Here is a 20,813-nt window from a genome sequence, read left to right as displayed (position 1 = left end):
TGCGTATTTCCTCTTTCTCCTTTTTCTTTCGCTTTTACATTTTCCTGTCTTTTACAGGAATCCGAATTTAATGTCTTTATTAACTGATATCGAACTCTTGTCTTTTATATGGGCTTCCATTCTACCAAACTGAAGAAGACTTATGGGCCCATTACTCTTACTCTTATGGGCTTGGCTGACCAAGATCTATGGACTTTATTTATCAAAGTATATACAAGTTCACTCCTTGATTTGAAACTCAAATTTTATTGACTCTCATTGATAAGGGCTTATATAAATCTCTTGTCTTGAACCACAGGTCCACAATGTACCCCTTTTTTTTTTTGTTATTTTCATTTATAATAGAGATTACCATTATTTACAAGTTGTAAGAATGTACAATTATTCTCGACATATGTTAGATCTTATTTAATTCGTCTCAATAAATTATAAATTGTAATTCATTTACGGAGTAATTTTTAAATATATTTAATCAAAATAATGCATTAATAAAGGTGGTATTTAAAAAATGAGAATAACATTTATGATTAGAGGGAGTAGGTTTTAATTTTCATGCTCTAATTAATCATATTCTACAATTTAAGGTCAAATTCTGGGTTATCAGTTTTTTTTTTTTTTTTTTTTTTTTTTTATCAATATTTTTCATATCTTGCAGATGATGTTACATGCATTTCACAATACATACACTATTTTGAATTTTTATGCTTTTTTTTTATAAAAAAAAGAAAAGCAACTATATTTTTTTTAAAATGTAATACTATGTGCAAATATTGGGTATGTTCGGCAAAATATAGCTGTGAAGGTAGCTGTAGCTATGGAGATAGCTGTAAGCTGTGTATGTAGCTGTTAGCTGTCAACAAGTTGTTAGCTGTGAAGATAAATAATTTAGATATGAGTGTTCGGTAAAGTAGCGGTTGACTAGATGTTACATATAAAAATAAACATTTTATTTTTAAAACTATAGATTAAATTTTCAACAGCTACCTCAAAAGTTACCTCTAATTTCAAAAGCTAATCTTTCTAACTTTTCATAAAAGCTACCTCCACCACTACTTTGCCAAACACTCACATTTTTTGTCAAGTAGTGATTTGACTTGGTCAAACCACTAAAAGCTACCTAAAAGCTAGCGTCGAACACGCCCATTGTTGAATTGGTTTTAGTGTATATCTTCACAATATAAGTACAATAGTGACAAACTGACAATGCAATCTAAAATTCATGGTATACAAAGTTGGTAATGTAAATCTAAAACGAGCATAAATTTATACAGAGTAACTACTATACTACTACACTACTCGGTCTATTCCATATCATTTATTGAAAAGGATCTAATAAAACTCTACATATATACTCGATACTCCATAAAAATTTCAGTCAAACCCTCAAAGTATAGACAGCAGAAGTACAATTAGATATCACCTAAATTAGTAAAGTCACTTAAAATCAGATCAGATAAACAGCAATACAAGCATGAGTGAATTAAACCCAAGATTAGTTAAATAAACTTGAGAGCCCTAAAAACGGAACTCTCAAAGACCCACCTCAAATTCCGTAACATTGGCGCTTTTCTTTCTCTCTCCTCTTTTTCTCTTTGCTATCATTCTCTTCTTCCTCACCTTCAACCTGCCACTCTTCTTCAACCAACTTTTAGCTCAATTAATTTCACTATAAAACAAAAATATTGGTTAGTTCATGATTTCAATTGCATGTTTTCTTCTCTTAATTTGTATTGTTTTCATTGAATTTTTATACATTTTTCTGTGAATTTCTAACTTTTTTTGTTTTTAATCTCTTTGCATGTTTCAGGTTATTCGTTCTCACTGTTGATTACTCTAAATATTTCTATTTTTATATAGGTTGGATTGAATTAATTAGCTCTGAATTGATTTGGGAGTTAGTTGGTATTGCAAAATTAATCTGGGTATTAAAGAAATTAAAGAATTGTTTTGGGGGATTAGGGTTAGGGTTAGGGTTTTAGTGAACAGGGTAATGGTGGTGGGGGTGGTGGGGGTTGAGGAGGAGAGGTGATGGAAAACGCGGAGTTGGAAGAACCAGAAAAGAAAAGACCTCATTTGAGCAGTGATTCTTCCCCAATGGCTCGCAACTCTAATCTCTCTCCTGATAACAAATCGGTACGCTTTCGCGCTATACCTCTTTGCCTTAATTTGATAAGATCATTCGCTTATTTAATTGATAACACTCTATTTGCCTCAATTTGATATTTGCTTTCTTAATTGTTGATAAATTGGATGTGAAAGTAGGGTTTGGGTTTGAATTGATTTATAAGCTTATAATTGGTTTAAGTGTTACTTCCCACGTGTTGGCGGAGAAGAAGGTTCTGTATTTTGGCCTAATTTGTGTGTATTGTGTTATAATCCAGTGATATGTTGTAGCTGAATTAGTGTAAATTTTGGGTTGTTGCTGCCAAATTATATTGGCATTGTGAAATTTGAGTACTGATTGTAGCTTGAGTTTACGACGTGGTGTGTTTGATGCTTGGGTTACTATTGTTTGCTCGTGATAAATTGATTTCAGTGTATCAAAAATATTGTGAACCAAACCCAGTGCTAAAGGTTGAATATTGAACTTGGTGGTGTGACTATGGAGTGTGTTGCTAAGATTGGAGGGAGTCTTTTGTTATCTGAATTTTGTTGTATATTCATTCTCTTTCTTCTTCAGTGATGTTCTTGCTTTGGTATTTGTAGACTCAGACCTAAAGCGGTGGCGAAAATTTTGTGTTTTATGTGAATACTACTTTGTTCTGAATGGTCCTTATGAATTTAATGCATTCCTTAGCTGGAAGAATATAAACTTTTGATTCTCTTCCATGCTCATTTTGTGGGTTGAGATTCTGTTTAACCAACCTGTTGTAACTGTACCTTCCTGTTAAATCATATTGCATAGTCTTTCCCTTGACCTCCACTTTAAAATTTCTTTCCGCAGTTGGATTTTAGCCATTCAGACTCATTCCTTTTCTCTGTGCAGCCATCGCCATTAGTCCACTTATACATTGTCCAACCTTTTTCCTCCCCAGTATTTTAATGCAGTTTTAAAAAAAATCTTAGATACTTGCGGGCCTGTGGCTAACAGATAAACAATATATTGCTATCAACTTTTTGGTTCCTGCGATCTCAAGGTGTTTGGAGCTACTAGAAACATGTACTTATTTGTAGGGGGTGAGCATAATAGGGCACCTTGTTAAAATTTTTGGAACCTGAACTGGAAAAAATGGGAACCAAAACCGGTTCTTGGAAAATGAGAACCAGGTTCCGCTTCAAGGTACCTTATTTTTTATAGTATAGTAACATAATAATGTTTTGCAAAATTTTATTTAAAAAAAACTCGATGGTGATAAATTTATAACTTTAACAACTCGCAAATATAACAAACCAAAAGTAGTTGTTTAGCAAATTTAATACATATATCTATAATTGTTATTTTTAAATATTTGGGTGTGAATTGCTGTATAATTTGAGCTTAAGTAATATACTAGGTCAAAACCCGTGCTATGCACGGTTTTACATTAGTTTTTCATTATTCATTTATTAGAAATTTTACAAAACGAAATTATTGTAAGTAAAAAAAAAACATTTTAAAAAAGAAAAGTACAATATACATTGTGATATACTCTAAGATTAATCTCGATCAATGTCTAATTTTACTGTACAATTAATGTGAGATGGAATGAGTAATAATATAATAGTATACGTAATATGAAAGCATACTCATGTTCTTAATTAAAATGTCTCTTCATGATATTATTATAGATAACAAAAAAATAAAAATAAAAAAAATAGTAATAATAATAATTATAAATTTTTATAAATTCTAAGTAGTATTTTATAATATTATGTAACATTTTTTATTCTTCACCACTATATTTTTTTTTTAATTTTATTGTTGTTGAGATTCTAAGTTAATTGTTGTTGGGCAATACAAGGCCAGAATTTCTCCATGAGATATAGTAACAGACTACTTTCAATAACAAATAGGGATGTCAATGGGGCGGGGCGGGGCGGATGTTGGCCTTCCCATTAGGGTTGTGCACGGTGCGGTTTGGATCCCAAACCGCACCAAACCGCAATTCTATACAAACCGCACCGCAAAATACGGTTTGGTGCGGTGCGGTTTGCGGATTTTCCATAATTTTTTTACCTCACAAATAATGATTATTTGCTAATCTTTTGTTATGAAATTTTTACTTGGAAACTGTACAACTATGCAAATAATTCAATAAAGAAGTAGTGCTTTACTTCAGTGTTAATAGTGACCCAATAACATGCCAAGGCAAACATGGAGCAAAATCATTAAGTAAACCACAACCACTCCATTACAACTCCAAAGCACAAGAAACGGAGAGTAATAAGAAAGGAAAACTTTGGTTTTCTTAATAATGACCCACACAATTCAGTACATATAAATACAATATAAGAGTCTTCTTTCCATATAAGAGTCTTTGCATTAAATTACGGCTTGCGGTGCGGTTTGGTTTGAAATTTTTTTGAAACCGCACCAAACCGCAAAACCACGGTTTGGTCAAATTTGAAAACCGCACCGTAATTTCCAAACCGCAAACCGCACCAAACCGCAAAATTGCGGTTTGGTTTACGGTTTGGTGCGGTCTAGACCGTACTCTGCACAACCCTACTTCCCATCTCCATCCCCACCTAATATTTTCATCCCCGTCCCCTTCCCCATCCCCGCGGCGGGTCCAATTTTCATCCCCATCCCCGCCCCACCGGGTACAACTCCAAAACCATCCCCGCCCCACCCCCCACTTGGATATCCATCCCCACCTAATCCCCACCAAAGACCCGCCTAATCCCCACCCAAGATCCACCTAATATCCGTATCTCAAATACACAATCTTACATAATTAATATGAATTATAAAATAAAACATTCTATACACATTTTGTGTTATAATATAAGTGTCGTACAAAGTATTATAATTAATATTGTATTTCATGTAATTATTTTATAAATAGAATAAAAATATGTAATTTTGCTTTAAAAGATATATAGATGTGGGTATGAGGTGGGGATGGGGCGGGTGGGGCGGGGCGGGGCGGGGATGGGGCGGGTACAACTTAAAATCCACCCCCGCCCCATCACCCATGGCGGGTATGATTTTTATCTCCATCCCCGCCCCACCATTCGCGAAACTGAGACCCATCCCCGCCCCAATGGGGCGGGGATGGGGCAGGTCTCCTACTTGACCCGCCCCACTGACATCCCTAATAACAAAATAAAAAACAAAAAAAAATAATATAAAAAAGTAACAAATTTTTTTGGCGGGAATTTTTTTTATGAGACGACACATGTACTTAGGGGATAATTATGGGGATTACTTTAGTATATAGTATTGACTTTCTCAAGTCATATGGTTGCCTGGTACCCTACAGGTTCTGGTTCCAAAAAATTGAGAACTTGAACCGGTTCTCAATTTTACTACCCGGAACCAGTTTCAGAACCTTTGCTGGTTCCGTACTCTGATTATTTGTTCACCCCTACTTATTTGAGGTACCAACTTTTATTCATGAGTGGAAGTTAATTTGTAATGTAAAACATTATCCGTGTCAACAATTTATAGACTTATGAAGCGTTGTTGTGAGAACGAGCTATTTCATTGTTGCCACCGATGTATGAATAATATACACTAGCATATTGCTGTGGGTGAAAAAATCGTATCAGAGGAGGAGGTTAGTTAAGAACTCTATATTTGTTACAGGTTGATGCAGCTGTCCTCCAATACCAGAATCAAAAACTTGTACAACAATTGGATGCACAGAAACATGAGCTACATGATCTTGAAGTCAAAATCCAAGAACTAAAAGAAAGGCAATCCTCTTATGATGATATGCTAACAACTATCAAGCAACTATGGAACCAGGTTAATTCCTAAAAATGATATGTGCTTACTTTTTTGGCTTCATATTTCTGTTCTTATTCTGATTGTTAATGAGATTCCATGTCTTTGTGATGTAGTTGATTGATGATGTAGTTTTTATTGGGGTTAGAGCTGGAGGAAGCCTAAATGTCTTGCAAACTTTAGATTCTGAAGACTATGCTCAAGGTTGTCTTACTTGTGACTTATTTACTTGATGCACCTCTTAGGTTCTTCTGTTTTCTTACAGCTAAGATTTTCTTTGCTTCTACTCTAGATTGACTTGATGTACCTCTTAGGTTCAAACTCTTCTTGTCCTGCGGAGCATGTATTACTCTGTAGGCTTCTAAATGTTGATTCTGTCAAGGGCAATGGAGGAGAGGATCATGTTAAATCTGTTGAAGAAATTTTTTCCCAACACTACTCCTCTATTTTGGATTTACTGAGATTTTTTGAAAACTTTGTCGAGGATCAGAAGAAAAAGACCTTCAGCATTGCTCAGGAAATGCATGAAAACCTTTCTACAGAAGGTCCTGGAGGTCAGTTTTGGATCACTAATAACTACTTTCTAAGTAGGTTTCTTGGGATTTCTTATAGAAAGTTTTTTCTAGTCCTGTACATTTTTCTGGTTGAGCATCATCATGTGCTTATTGCAATTTGTGGTTGTAGCAGATGCCATCACTAAATTAAATAAAATTGAAGATCTGATGACAGAGGAGGCTAGTAGTCTTCGTGTGGTCATTGATGATCTCCATCTAAAGCACTCACAATATGCTGATAGGATCCAGAGCTATATACAGAACAAGTCAGTTGATGAAACTGAGATCAAACATATTGCTGGTCAGTTGTATCCTTCTCTTCAATTCTGGCCTTCTTAAATGGCCTATAATACTGAACTAAATTTTATCTGTACTATTATGGGTTTTAATGCTGTCAATACATGTGATTTTCTATATGACACTGTTGTTCTTACACATACCACCTTTTTCCCTTTCTCAATGTTAAAAAGGTGAGCTTGAAGAGAGCATGGCTGAGCTTGAAGAAAGCAGAAGAAAGCTTGTAAATCTGAGAATGCAGAAGAATTTAGCATCTGGGACTTACAGCCCAGTCACTGGGGTTATGAATGGCAATTTATCTTCATTGAAGTTGCCTGATAAGTCAATGGGCCTGCGGGAGCTGAAACACTCAATTGAAGAAGCTGAGGTACTTAGCTTCTATGTACATCCCTATTACTACAAAAAAAATGGGACAAATCAAGTGGCCTATTTTGGAGTTACGACAAACTTCCAGTCCCTTGATTAACGTTTAGCAACAATGCAGGTATTGGCTGCTGATCGTCTTGCTGAGCTTGAGGATGCACGTGAAGATAATTCCATCCTGTCAAAACAATTAGAAGAAATTGAGGTCTGTTGCTTGACAATTGAATTAATTGATGTTTTATAATCATAATTAACTGGTCCATAGCATTGGCGGGAGCCTTGTTCTAGGTACTGTATGTGATGATATGGTATGGAGTCTATAGATTAGCTTGGGCACTTTTGCTACTTTGTTTTCTAATGTTGAATTGGCAATATTGTCATTGCAGAAAGAAATGAAGGATGATAAATACGTGTGCAGTTCTCGATTGTACACTTTGGTAAATGATCAGCTCCACCATTGGAAAGCTGAAGTCGCGCGATATAAAACATTGACTGACTCTCTGCAGGTGATGACTGCTATTTTTTTAGCTTGGTTTCCTGTGTACTTATTTTTTTTCTCCTAAAAAGGCTTGCTTCAGTCCGATAGGTCATACCTTATCAGAAGAGAGAAGGAACTAGAGTTAAAGAAAGAATCAGCAGACAGTGCAAAAGCTTCTATTGACAAGGCTGAGACAAGAGTTGAGGAATTAGAGCTAAAGTTCCAGAATTCTATTATTGAGAAGAATGAACTTGAGGCTAAAATGGAAGAAGCTGTTCAAGATTCAGGTGACTTATTGTTTATACAATCATTAATGTACGTCTTTGTAATTGGTTAGTCTTTAATAATTGAAACTTCCTGCAGGAAGAACAGACATTAAATCTGAGTTCAATGTGATGGCCTCTGCTCTGTCCAAAGAAATGGGTATGGTAGAGGCTCAATTGAATCGATGGAAAGATATTTCTCAGGAAGCCTTGTCCTTGCGTGGGGAAGCAGAAACACAGAAGGCATTGTTAAATAGAAAGGTATTCTCTGAAACTGTTGTGCTGTACTTGATTTCTAGTTAAATTTAATTATTTGAGGTATTATGGATATCTTGGCATATCATGTCACTTCTTTCTCTAATTGCTCCATTTGTCATGCCTTTAGAAGGGAGGCACAATATATTTAGATGATGTAGAATATTGGTGCATGTTTAGTTTTCAGATGTACTGTCAGCAATGGGTTTTAACTTGTCACTTAAAAAGCTTCAATAGAAATACTACCTCTGTTAATTATTATGTGCAACAAAGGAATATTTTATGTCTCACAAATAATACCCCTTTGTTGCACATAATAGTTAATGGAGGTAGTAGTAAATGTACTGCAGAGACCAATTTTTTGTCAAGGGTACATAGTAAAGAATTCCTATGGATCTATATAGTAAATGGGTGTCATGTATGTACATATTTATTTACTCTTTTTTTTCAAGTGACAGTTTTCTTGACATTTTTTTCCTAATACGTTCACAATCTTTTATTTGCTGGTAGACTAGTGAAGTGAAGGCCTTGGGAGATAAATGTGGTCAGCAGATGGCAGAAATCAAATCCCTGAAAGAGTTGGTGAGATGTCTTCATCCCAGTAGAGTCTTAAATCAACTTTTTTTTTTCCCCCTTCATCTTTTCAGTCAAATGAGTAATTTTGTTTGAAACTCTCTAATACTGTTGGTATATTGATCATGAGTCATGACACCTCAGTATTTGAGGGGCGTTTTCTGTTAACTTACAAGTATATAAACATTGCAGATTGAGAAGCTGCAAAAAGAAAAGTTGGAACTGCAAATTTTCGTTGATATGCTTGGTCAAGGAATTTATGACAATAGGTATGTTGATGAGGTCTTCCTAACTTCTGACATGTTATCCCATTACACGTTTGATAGATCAATTAGTAAGTCTTATACGGGATTCGGTGACACTTACAAAACATTGGGTTTGTTCAATTTTGAAGTGAGTATTGACATAACTGATATTTAAAAAGACGAATAAGATTTCTTACTTGTTCGGTGATTGGCTCAGCTCATTTTTTTAGGCTTTGATTTTATTTTATTTTATATTTTTTTATTTACCTAGAAAACCCATAATACAACCTTTTAGTACAATAGTATGATATTTGGCTTCCAATATATCTTGATGTCTTCTTTAAGGAAGCGTTTCGTTTGGTATGAGAATAAAAATTTGAGGATTAGAGGGTGTGATTGAGGATAGCAATTTTTAGGCAGGAATTCATTAAAAAATTTCCCATCGCTTGTTTTGGTAGTGATTGGAAAAGATTTGGAATACAAGACTACCCATAAATTGTAACTAATACAATTAGCGCCCTTATTCATTCATAGCATGTGGGACATTTTACCCTTTTATTAATTCCCTTCCTTTAATTCCTGCCCCTGGATACTATTTTGATGGGAAGTGAGGTCTTTTATTCCCCCTAAAAATCCCACTCTCTTCCCCAATCCCCTTAAGGTACTATTTTCATTGAAACTATGGGTTTATATTCCTAATCCCACCCCTTTATAAATCCCACTCATACCCTTAATTCCTACACATCAAGCACCTCATTATGTTGCTTGGTCCATTAAAGGTGGACATGCATCTTTATTGTTCTATTTCAAAGTCCTAGATATATCTTTTTGGGATATTAGTTCATGTCTCAAATCATGCTATGAAATTTTATGTTAAGAGGATTTTTTATGGATGGAATTCTCTATAGAAGTGAACATTGTTTCTTATCTCATGAAGTGTATTACGTTGGTTGTTCTTTTGGCGTATGCCGCATTCCTATGTAGTTTACAATAACAGAGAAAAATTAGACTTTAAATCGATCAATCAAAGCCTTAATCCCATAACTGGGTCAGCTACATGAACCAAATATTATTATTCCGTATAGTCATCAACAAAAATGTTCCTCCTCAATCCCTTACGATCAAATGCCTCATGCTCATGCAAATCCATATACTTCGTATCCTTCCTAATTCCTTCCAACTAAGTCGTGTTCGGTCTCCCTCTCCTTCGTTTAACCCTTCCATGGTCCCAAATAAGACTTTACTTCCTAAAATTCCTAACAGACTAATATACATACCTAGCTGCTGCTAATTCATGTGACCAAATGACAACCTTAGCCCATTGTGTCACCAATGTTGTCCTATTGGAGTACAAATAAACTAAGGCCCTTTCCCGCCTTTGCCCCTAAATCTACATTATATGAACTCTTAATTTACCTTAAGTAGGGTTGTGCATCGGTCTAGGACCGGACCGACATAGACCGAAACCTGAACTTTAGACAAACTAAGACCGAAGACCGGACCTATTACATTCGGTTCGAGACCGGATCGACCCTATCGGTCTGGTCTAAACCCCGGACCGGACCGATTATTTGATGATGATAAAGAGTGTATATCCCCCACCTTGTTTTTCTTGGATTTAGCTCTTTGTACATTGTAAAATATATATTTATACTATTGTATTGACTTTTTTAATGTAATTTTGATTACATAATTTTTATCCTAATTTCTAATATTAATCTATGTTAATTAATACACGTTTTACATGCTACTTATATAGTTATATGCATGTAGCATGTTCATGCTACTGACGTCCGTGGCCTCTTGTGCTACATGATAAGCAAAATTATGTACAAGAAAAGAAACAATAAAAAGAAAAAAAATATCTAATCAAGTCACTTAGTACAAATTTATAACTCAAAACCACATGTCCAAAAGTAGTATGATTAAAATTCTACCGTCTACAACTCTTATTAGCAAAAGTCATCAATTGCCCGATTGCTCTGAAGGTCTTGATACTCTTGATGAAAAGTGAAAACCATCAATCTACAAAAGAAATAAAATACATATATTAAATAAAAATGGCAACATTACAATAATAATAAAAAAAAACAAAAAGTGAAGAGTATTTATATTGGGTTATTAGTATTACCTTTTCCATTCATCAATCAAAAACAACTTCGGATACACCATCATTTAAAGAATTCTCCAAATCTATATATATATATAAAAAAAAAAAAATAAAAAAAAAAAAAAATAAAAAACTCAATCCGATTGTTAAAGAAGAGAATGAAAAATAAATGTGTAAGAAAAATACCTTTCTCATGTTGCTCCATTTCTTCCCATTTTTCCTCTTCAACACCTTTTTCTTTACCTTTCCTAGGACGGAGCCAATCTTGTGAAGATATAACTATATAAGAGCTTGCACCATCTTTTTAAATGACATACAATTATTAAAAAAAACAATAAAATTATTGATTAATATAAACAAAAAATGATAACAAAGAAAAATAAAAGTGAAGACATTACCTTAGGAGTCAAGGAGCTTCTAAATGGATCAAGATGACGACCCCCGATACTAAATGCCGACTCGGATGCAACGGTGGATATTGGCATTGCTAATGCATCACGAGCTAAGTATGCCAATATAGGATATCTATGAGCATTCATCTTCCATCAAGTTAGTATGTTCATCTCCAACTCATGTTCACCTATTTGATCATATTTGATCAATCAAGTATCTATCAAATTCAGAACTTGAATATCTTTCATTTGTTGCTAAACTCCTCACTTGATTTTCAATATCTTTCTTTAAGTCGCAAATAGTGGAATGTGAAGGAGTACAAAATGAGTCATCATTATGCGGTGTAAAAGGAGTATACATCTTCCTATAGTCCTCAAACAATGAAGTCGCTCTATGGTACACAATTTGACTCAACTCTTTACCTCTAGGTGATGCATACATACGAGCAAAAGCAAGTTTCAAGCCTACAAATTTCATCTTGGGATCAAGTATGGTACCCATGTAGATCAATACATTCATTTTTTCAATATCTCCCCAACATTTGTCAAATTTTTGTTGCATTGATATAGCTATGAGTCTAAAATCTCCATCATCACTATTCATCCACCTTTTCAATTCATCAAGAGCACGAGCAATGTGAAAGAAAGTGTTGTTACTTGTTACATACAATGAACCGAAAATGGCATCCATCAAAACCTTAAACTCTCTTAGGAAAATATCTAACCCTTAAACCACCTTCCAATCACTCTCAAGGGGGGCTCCAGAATTTCTCATTTCATCTTCTCCTGTACTACCATGTCCACTACTGTGGTTATCATCATATTCGTCTTAAGTTTCAAGAATAGTATCTTGATCTAATTGAGGATTAGTTGGAATATCCATCCTCCAAAAATATCTCGAAACTTCAATGCTTTTTCAAGCATATCAAAAGTGGAGTTCCACCTAGTTGGAACATCTAGAGACAATGACGAATGGTTTAGAGCATACCTTGCAGTTATGTCTTTAAAAAGTTTCAATCTAGATGGAGAACTCTTTACAAACCTCATGGCATATCTAACCTTATTGATGGACTTTTTATTCTTTTTCAACCCATCCCACACAATAAGGTTGATAATGTGTGCAACACACCTCATATGCATACAATCACCATAACCAATAAAAGACAATTTACTTTGCATCATTTTTTCTTAATTCAGAACTTGCATTATCAACCGGAATAACTTTTCATCCAAACCCCAAGAAGTCAAACATTCTTCCACCCCTTTTGCAATAGCTTTACCCTTGTGGTTATAAATAGGACAAAAGTTTAAAATCTTTTTATGCAACTTCCACTCAGTGTCAATAAAATGAGCACTAAGACACATGTAATTGATTCTTTGAATACTTGTCCATGTATCAGTAGTGACAAAAACTCGTTGACATTTCATTCTTAGTACTTTTAATTGTATCCTTTCTTTTGTATAGAGCTGTAAATAATCACGTGCAATAGTAGTACGTGATGGTATATGGAACCTAGGACAAACTACTGACATAAAATGCCTAATACCAGGTTTCTCTACATGACGAAAGGGTAATTCATCCACAATAATCATGTAAGCAAGAGCATTTCTAGCATCATCAACATTTAAAACCCAAGCTTTCATTTTATCTTGTCCAACATCAACATCATGGTCAAAAGCTATCTCAGTTTGTTTCCCTTTAGATTTGTTTTTAGGATTAGCCGGACAATTAAGCCAATGATTCCTCACATTTTTTTGAACCATTGAATATAGAATCACAAGCAAAGGTTTTATTCTTACAACACATACACTCAGCTCTATGCTTACCATTTTCCTTGTACTCCCAAAAATGCTCCCAATAATCTGCTCTCCTTCCTTGTGCCTTTGACACATAATTTCTTCCCTCCGTCTTTTTCCTAGGTGGTAGTAGTGTTGTGACTATTTGCTCCTCTGTATCAGTATTATGACGAACATCATCCTCGTTGAAAGTAGCATCTACATTATCTTGTGAATCTTCAAACTCAGAAAGCGACCTCTTATTTGTTGATCTAGAGCTTGACATCTACAAACAAAATGTAATACACCTAGTAAGCTAGCAGCATACATATAATATAGTAGTTTTTTTTATGTTATTATAATATTTATAAGGAAATTTTGACATTTGCTACCACTAAAATGACACTCTTTCACATTTTCTACCTGTTTAAAATTTTATTTTAATTTACTACCACCCAAATCTCACATTGTTAAATATCACTACCTCCATCCTTATGCCGTTACTATTTCCGTTAAGGAGCTCAGCCACCCTCACTGCCATCATACAACCACTCCTATCTCCTCAACCACTCTTATCGCTCCTCTCCCCATTTCGGCGCCTAAACCAGTCCTAGCCCCTCTTCGCCGACCTTATCTCTCTTCTTCACCGTCCCTATTGGCTATGGGGGTTGAATTTGGCGCTCGAATCATCATTTTCACCATCTTTTATCGAGAAATTAGCACAATTTAGCAAAATGCATAGAATCGCACTTTTTCACACAATTCACAAATTAAAAATCAACTAACTTCTAGAAAAACTTTAGCTTTAGCTTTGGAAGTAGCAATTACAGTAGAACTTTCAGGATGTGATTCAACAGAATGAATCAAATTCGTCGGTCTCTCACCGATAATCCGATCATCAGCCGCCGGAGACCGATCGATGACGACGGAAAACAACGAAGAATCACGGATCTCGCCGGAATTACAGCAGAAGACGTCGTTTTTTACGAAATTGAGGCCATTGAAGAGGATTAGGGATCCCAGTGTAATAGTAATAGAAATTATCTAGAAAAAGTGCCGATTTTCGAGTGGTCGGAGGTTGAATTTGGTTTTGGCGGTGCGATGGTGGAGTGACTGATATGTGGAGGTCGATTTGGGTTTGTGATTGATTGGGCGATGCTGCTAACTGGTGGCTGCTTCGACGTTTGGTGGGCGGTACGGCTGTGCAAAGTGAACTACTGCTACTGTTATTGTCGTGTTGGTTGGGTGTTGCTGTTGGAGTTGTTGGTGTTTGCGTCATTGCGTAAGTATAGACGGAGGTGCGAGGTGGCTGTGAACAGTGGAGGTGACTCAGGTGAGGGTGATGCCGCTGAATTGTGTGGTGATGGTGGTTGGTTTGAGGTGCGGTGTGGCTGCTTGGTGGGCAGGTATAGGGAGGGGGAAGGGTGGCTGACGGGGAGGGGGAAGTGGCTGGGAAATATATTTTTTAAGAGGTTTTTTTCTTTTTATTTTTATTTTTAATAAATTAAATTATTATTTAATGAAATGATGGCCCCACTTAACGGAATTCTAACGGATTCTGTTAAGTGGTAGCAATATTTAACAATGTGGGATTTAGGTGGTAGTAAAATAAAATAAAATTTTAAACAGGTAGTAAATGTAAAAGAGGGTCATTTTAGTGGTAGTTAATGTCAAAATTTCCTATTTATAATCTACCTTTAAATATTGGTGGTGAATACAGAATACATGAAATCTAGGATGTCAGAACTCAGAACAAACTTATAATACTTATAATATATGGTATGTTATTAAAGATGAAAGATTAGTTTATATACATATTAATGTATAGTAGTTTTGTTACTTTTTATGCCACATTTTTCCTTATTAGATTTAGTGGAGTTATGATTCATATCAATCTTATGACAATTGGCAATATAACTATGATTAATCCGATATTTAATCCTTGAAAACTAGAAATATCAAACATAGTAATAAGTATCAATACTATCTAATGCTCAATATAGGGTTTGTAGCCTTTGTAGGGAGGCAAGTGCCACTTAAGTGCATATTCCATGCAACATAAATACGATTATACGAATACAAAGTCGCAAACTCGCAAATTACACCAATATAAAATTTTCACTCCTTCACAGTTGAATATATACAATCATATCATTCATATGAATAATTAATCAAATATGAAAATGGATCTGAAATATAAAGTACAAATAATTGAATAAATTAATAAAATTATTAATAATTTACCTTTGCTGGCAGCAAAAGTCTCCCCTAAATTGATGAATGATGATAAGTTGATAATTGATAATGTATGTAAACTAAGAAAATCACTGACTGCACTGTGAATTTGTGAAATTTGCTAGAGAAGAAGGAATTGTTTGAGAATCTACGTAGGTCAAACTCGAAGGCAGAAGGCAGCGGTTATGTGACGTTCAATTTCAAGGGTTTTTCTTATCAAATAATGAAGCCCATAATTATTTCCAAGCATTAAATTTCGGGTTCGGTCCGGCCTGGGGTTTTTTCGAGTTTAGACCGATCCGGACCGAAACTCGAAAAAATAAATTTTGGAACCCGAAGACTGGACCAAATATCTTCGGGTCGGTCTTGATCAGTCTGGTCCGGTCCAAAATGTCGGTCCAGCCCGATTTTTGCACAGCCCTAACCTTAAGTACTTGTGTCGAACCTCGAACCCTCGACACCCGGACATGGGTTCACTTGGACATTCCATTTTAGACCAAAATCATGTTTTTTTATTTTATTTTATTATTATTTTACCAAACACTTGGACATGTACCAAATAAGGGTACTTTGAGTAACGTAGATTCTAAAATATGCTTATTATGTTTTGTTGGCAGTATGTTGCCTTTTCGCTCGCAACATAGGAGATTTACCAACTCTTGGAACCATTATACTCTGTATACCTAGAGGTATTAGAAAAACTTGCCTTATCTTTCTTAGTCGGTTGGCAGGGCCTATCTAAGACTTGTAGTTCATTATATGCAATTTATTACAAGTATATCATTATATGAGATATTGTTTTTCTAGAAAAATCAAGAATATATTCTTGTGTTTTTTTTCCCACTTTCCTCAAGTTTATACCTTGAAGTTGTTTCACATTTGACCGACTCATTTGGCTGAGTGATATACATTCTAGGTCCGTTTGATACTAAAATTAACATTGCTACCTCTGTCTGTTTAGCGGTTGGGTATGAATGGATTAGTAGCTTATTTCCTGAAATTGAAAGTGCATGTATTATATTGCTCATATGAAACATGCGTTATCAATTTCAATTTTGGTCAAGGCTCAGGAAATCCTAGTGTCTTGATTGCGATCAATTTACTGAGATGACTTTTTTCTAATCGTGAAATGTATATTTTGGCTGCTCTTCATGTTAATTATCTTTCTCTGTTTTCTTATATTTTTGAGCTGCATTGGATGTTTCATACGTGCCCTATGTGTCTAATGGAAGATTTTTTTACTCTGAATTTCAGGGATCTTATGGAAATCCAAGAATCTGAACGAAGAGCTTGTGCACAAGCTGAGGTGTTGAAACATGCTCTTGATGAGCATAATCTGGAGCTAAGGATAAAAGCTGCTAATGAAGCTGAGGCTGCTTGCCAGCTGCGTCTCTCTGTTGCTGAAGCTGAAATTGCTGATTTAAGAGCCAAACTAGATACTACTGAAAGGTTTGAACTTTGTGTTTTTTTTCTTCAGGTTTTTGTTTTGTGTGTAGTTGATGTGGGGGCCAGAAGACCAAAAATCCAATTATTTGATTAGTCTTTTTTATTATTGGGCTTGGCTTGTTACCGGTTATAATGTAACTTGGTATATTTTATGGTTAAATAGCGTCATTGTATTGTGGGCTTGTCAATGTTATGTTATGCGGTCTTATGGGTTTATATGGATTCATGTTAGGGTTTTAATTATTGTTTTTATGCAATAAGTTATTTATAGAGATAGAGATTAATTAAATTGAGTTTTCCCTTTGTGCAATTTATCGGGTTAAGGATTGATACAGAAACCCGATAAATTTATCTTATTTCAAGAGTGATTAAAATTATTGGTTGAATACCTTGAGGGGATTCAAGAACCAAATTAACCAATATGTTCTTTTAGGAGTGATTTGAGTCTATTCTCTATCGGCTACATTTATTTTTGGTTAAGATTCATATTGTTTGACTAAGATTCATATCACTTGCCCACTTCCTTGGCTCCCACTCGCTTGCAACACCTCTGACTTCATCATGCTACGCTCTGCAACATTAAGCCGGTTAAGGCAATCCATTTTTAGCCCATAACTGTTGTTGGGCTCTGGGTCAAGACTCTCGACAAGAGAAGAGTTGACTAGCGTACAAGTTAAGTGAGGTTGTGCAGTGGGACACTTCCAACATTGTGTATATTTGTCTCTGTTTAGGATTGAAGTAGTACTGTGGCTATATATTTTGTAGAAAATTATTATGTAAGAGGCAAAGGTGGCTATATGTTTTTCTTTTTGTTTTAGAGTAGAGGGCTTCAGATTCCATAATGAAACCTTTAATGAGAAATGAACCCTGCCCAGATGGTGTGTTCTACCTTCTTTCTTCCTGATTTCTGGTTGAATACAGAGGTAAATACTAACCATATTTCAGCATTCCCAAGTATGATGGATCATTTTGATATCAAATTCTGTAGTATGCAGCCTTACCCTTGATTGCAAGTTAGCAAGGATTTTGTCTTTTTGGACTTCTATTGGAAATATATTAGTTGGCCTCTTAAAGGTTTGAAACAGAAAGCTACTTATGTGAAATTTGGCATGTTCTCGAGGCTGATAAACAGTAGGCATTGAGTACATCTTTGTTGGCTTTGAAAGTTACAAATCACTTTTCTATCTGCAGGGAAGTTTGTGAACTGACAGAAGCAATTAAAATAAAGGATGCAGAGGCGGAAGCTTATATATCTGAAATTGAGGTTTTCATCTCATCCTTCGTTTGTTCCCCAAAGATTTTGGCATTCAAAGTGTTCCTCTTTTTTAGTGGTTTTATCACTGATTTTTTTTTCTTTTTCTATATTGCAGACGATTGGTCAAGCATATGAAGATATGCAGACACAAAATCAACATCTCTTGTTGCAGATGACTGAGAGAGATGATTACAATATTAAGGTGTAATGCTAGTCACATGTGCTTAATTTGGTCTCATTATTATTATTATTTTTATATATGTGCTAAGTAATTTACTGTTGTGCTGTGTATTTAGCTGGTGTCTGAAAGTGTGAAGACAAAGCAGGCTGTGAATACACTTCTCACAGAAAAGCAAGCCTTGGCTAAGCAGTTTCAATCAGTTAATGCATCATTAGAATCTCTTAGAGCAAGAATTTCTAGGAGTGAGGAGCAGGTATATTTCCATATTCGATCTTGTGCTAAAATTTTGCAGTTTTTTGTAATCCCAAGGTGACGACTCAACTCTTTGCAGATGAAGGCTATTATGTCAGAAGCCTTGAATCATTGTCAAGAAGACAGGCACCTCATTGTTAGCCTAGAGAGAGCGAAATGGGAATTATCAGATGTAGAAAAGGAATTAAAATGGGTTAAATCTGCTATTGCTTCTTCTGAGAAGGAATATGAACAGGTTCAACGGAAGACTGCCGATATTCAAAAGGAGTTGGGCAGTGAAAGGTAATATCTTTGTTATCTTACGCTGCTGTTAGACATATAGTTTCATATCCTAATATGCATTATTCCTGTAACCTGAAAAGGACATGATGTAACAGGAAAGTCATGTAAGCTTGTTCCAACTATCTTAACTTTTTGCTTGATAAATGTTTATCTTTGTCCATTGTTCATAACTAGGTACTGGAATCGACCGGGCTTGGAAAATTCATTAAATATCACAAAACATGTCCAAAATTGGACTGGGCTGGAAAATTCTGATCCCCCAGTCTACCAAAATTAATATTTCTGGTCTTCTGGTACATAAATTTTTTTTTTTCCAGGAATGTCCTGAATGAACGAGTAGTTTAAAATAATGCACATTCAATATGTAGATTATGAACATATTGTTTATATATTGTCAATAATTAAAAGTATTTAGTTCATACATCACTGCTAACATATAGTTGCACAAATTTTGAACTTATAATTCTTTTATTACTTAGGCTTTAATAAATTAACATATAGATTAATAAATGAAAATAGAAAATATCTTCCTTAACATAGAACCTATTTACTCATTTGGGACCAAGGCATACATTGTGGTCCCAGGTGCAGTATATAGTTATTGCAACTGGTTCAGTTTGTGCACTTCCCCTAATTCTAGTTGTATTAGTTGTCATTTTCTTGCTTATGATTGTATATGGTTTTATAAGAAAACGAGTGTTGCTTGTGGCAAACCAGGAATGACAAAAAGAAGCTTGAGGAGGAGCTCAGACAATGGAAGGACAGAGTTGTCGAGATGACCGCTGAAACAGGGGAGGCTGCAATCCAGAGACTTCAGGAGGAAATAAAAGACTGCAAGTCTATTCTCAAATGCAGTGTTTGCTTTGACCGACCAAAAGAGGTAGGTTACTTATCAATTATCTTTATGCTACTCCTGAGGTTGAAGTCGTTGCCTATTATCATAATTTGCTAGATATTGCGATTATTTCCCATTCGTTTCCTACTAGTCCTCTGGCTCAATATACTTGTAATTCTTCATATAGGTTGTGATTGTGAAGTGCTACCATCTGTTCTGCAATCAGTGTATACAAAGAAATCTGGAAATTCGCCACAGGAAATGCCCTGGATGTGGTACCGCATTTGGGCAAAATGATGTTCGGTTTGTAAAAATATGAAATAAACCTGCTCCTTTAGCCTCAATTTGTTTTTTGGGTTGCAGAAAACCCAATGCTTTGTATGATAAAGTGCACCACACCATTGTAATTGGCAGCCTAAGTGGTTATGCCCCCTTGTAAATAGCAATTAGTGTAGTGAGCTCCACTTATAAATTATAGCAGCGGTGCTTATCTGTAGTGTACTATCGGTGACTTTTTAACTCATGCCCTTAATTGTGCATGCTGATGTGAATTCGCATTAGTTCATATTTTTTGTTCGTTGACAACTAATAAGAGTAGCAATATTCTTGTAGCCTGCTTGACGGACGACAGCCTATTCTCTTTCTTGGCTGATTTTTGGGGTTCATTTTGTAAACATTTTTTATTTGATGAATGATTGATGATGTATATGGATTATAATAAGATGAAAATGTGTGTTGCCATTTCAAAATTGTATTTTTACATTCAATGTATGTAAAATGATTTAGGGGTGTTGACAGATTATTTGTTGCATATGTTTTACATTGTCAACATCTAAGGAAGACGTATATGGAGTAAGCAAATAAGCTCACTTTATGTTGTATTTTAATGTTGTGTTTGTTAATAGTAATGTCCAGTTATCGTGTATTCGTGTGCTCTATACGTGATAAGAGAAGTGTTCCATACTTTCATATAATAAAAAGCGATGTAGTAGTAGTGCAATCAAACTATGAAAATGTTTGGTGTATGACCCCTCTGTAGGACATAAGATCCAGAGCAAAGCCAAATGAACATAGTCCTGGAGTCCGCACGTATTCTTGGACTTGTATAATGACTAATGAGCCCTTTCAGGCCTAAAAGGACTTCAAATG

At 35.2% G+C, this 20,813-nt stretch overlaps 1 protein-coding gene across 2 annotated transcripts; it reads left to right on the top strand.

Moving 5' to 3' along the window:
• Window positions 1-1,475: 1,475 nt before the first annotated feature.
• LOC110706631 (E3 ubiquitin-protein ligase BRE1-like 2) lies at window positions 1,476-20,249 on the top strand. 2 transcript variants are annotated; one of them, XM_021884577.1, is made up of 20 exons: window positions 1,476-1,685; window positions 1,808-2,133; window positions 5,732-5,893; window positions 5,989-6,076; window positions 6,187-6,426; window positions 6,560-6,727; window positions 6,897-7,090; window positions 7,208-7,291; window positions 7,473-7,592; window positions 7,665-7,851; window positions 7,928-8,088; window positions 8,593-8,664; window positions 8,848-8,924; window positions 16,668-16,862; window positions 18,051-18,123; window positions 18,230-18,316; window positions 18,411-18,548; window positions 18,627-18,829; window positions 19,547-19,709; window positions 19,852-20,249. In XM_021884577.1, the coding sequence occupies exons 2-20, from the start codon at window positions 2,029-2,031 to the stop codon at window positions 19,981-19,983; spliced, it is 2,649 nt and encodes an 882-aa protein (XP_021740269.1). In that variant the 5' UTR covers window positions 1,476-1,685; window positions 1,808-2,028; the 3' UTR covers window positions 19,984-20,249. The 2 variants fall into 2 exon arrangements, with proteins under 2 accessions (XP_021740269.1, XP_021740270.1); XM_021884578.1 differs by lacking the exons at window positions 1,476-1,685; window positions 1,808-2,133 and having other exon boundaries at window positions 6,165-6,426.
• The last annotated feature ends 564 nt before the right edge of the window (window positions 20,250-20,813 follow it).

Source organism: Chenopodium quinoa, unplaced genomic scaffold (genome assembly GCF_001683475.1).
Source record: "Chenopodium quinoa cultivar QQ74 unplaced genomic scaffold, ASM168347v1, whole genome shotgun sequence".
Lineage (NCBI taxonomy): Eukaryota > Viridiplantae > Streptophyta > Magnoliopsida > Caryophyllales > Amaranthaceae > Chenopodium > Chenopodium quinoa.
The sequence above is the reverse complement of the archived record's forward strand: the minus strand, read 5'-3'. Positions and strand labels throughout refer to the sequence as shown.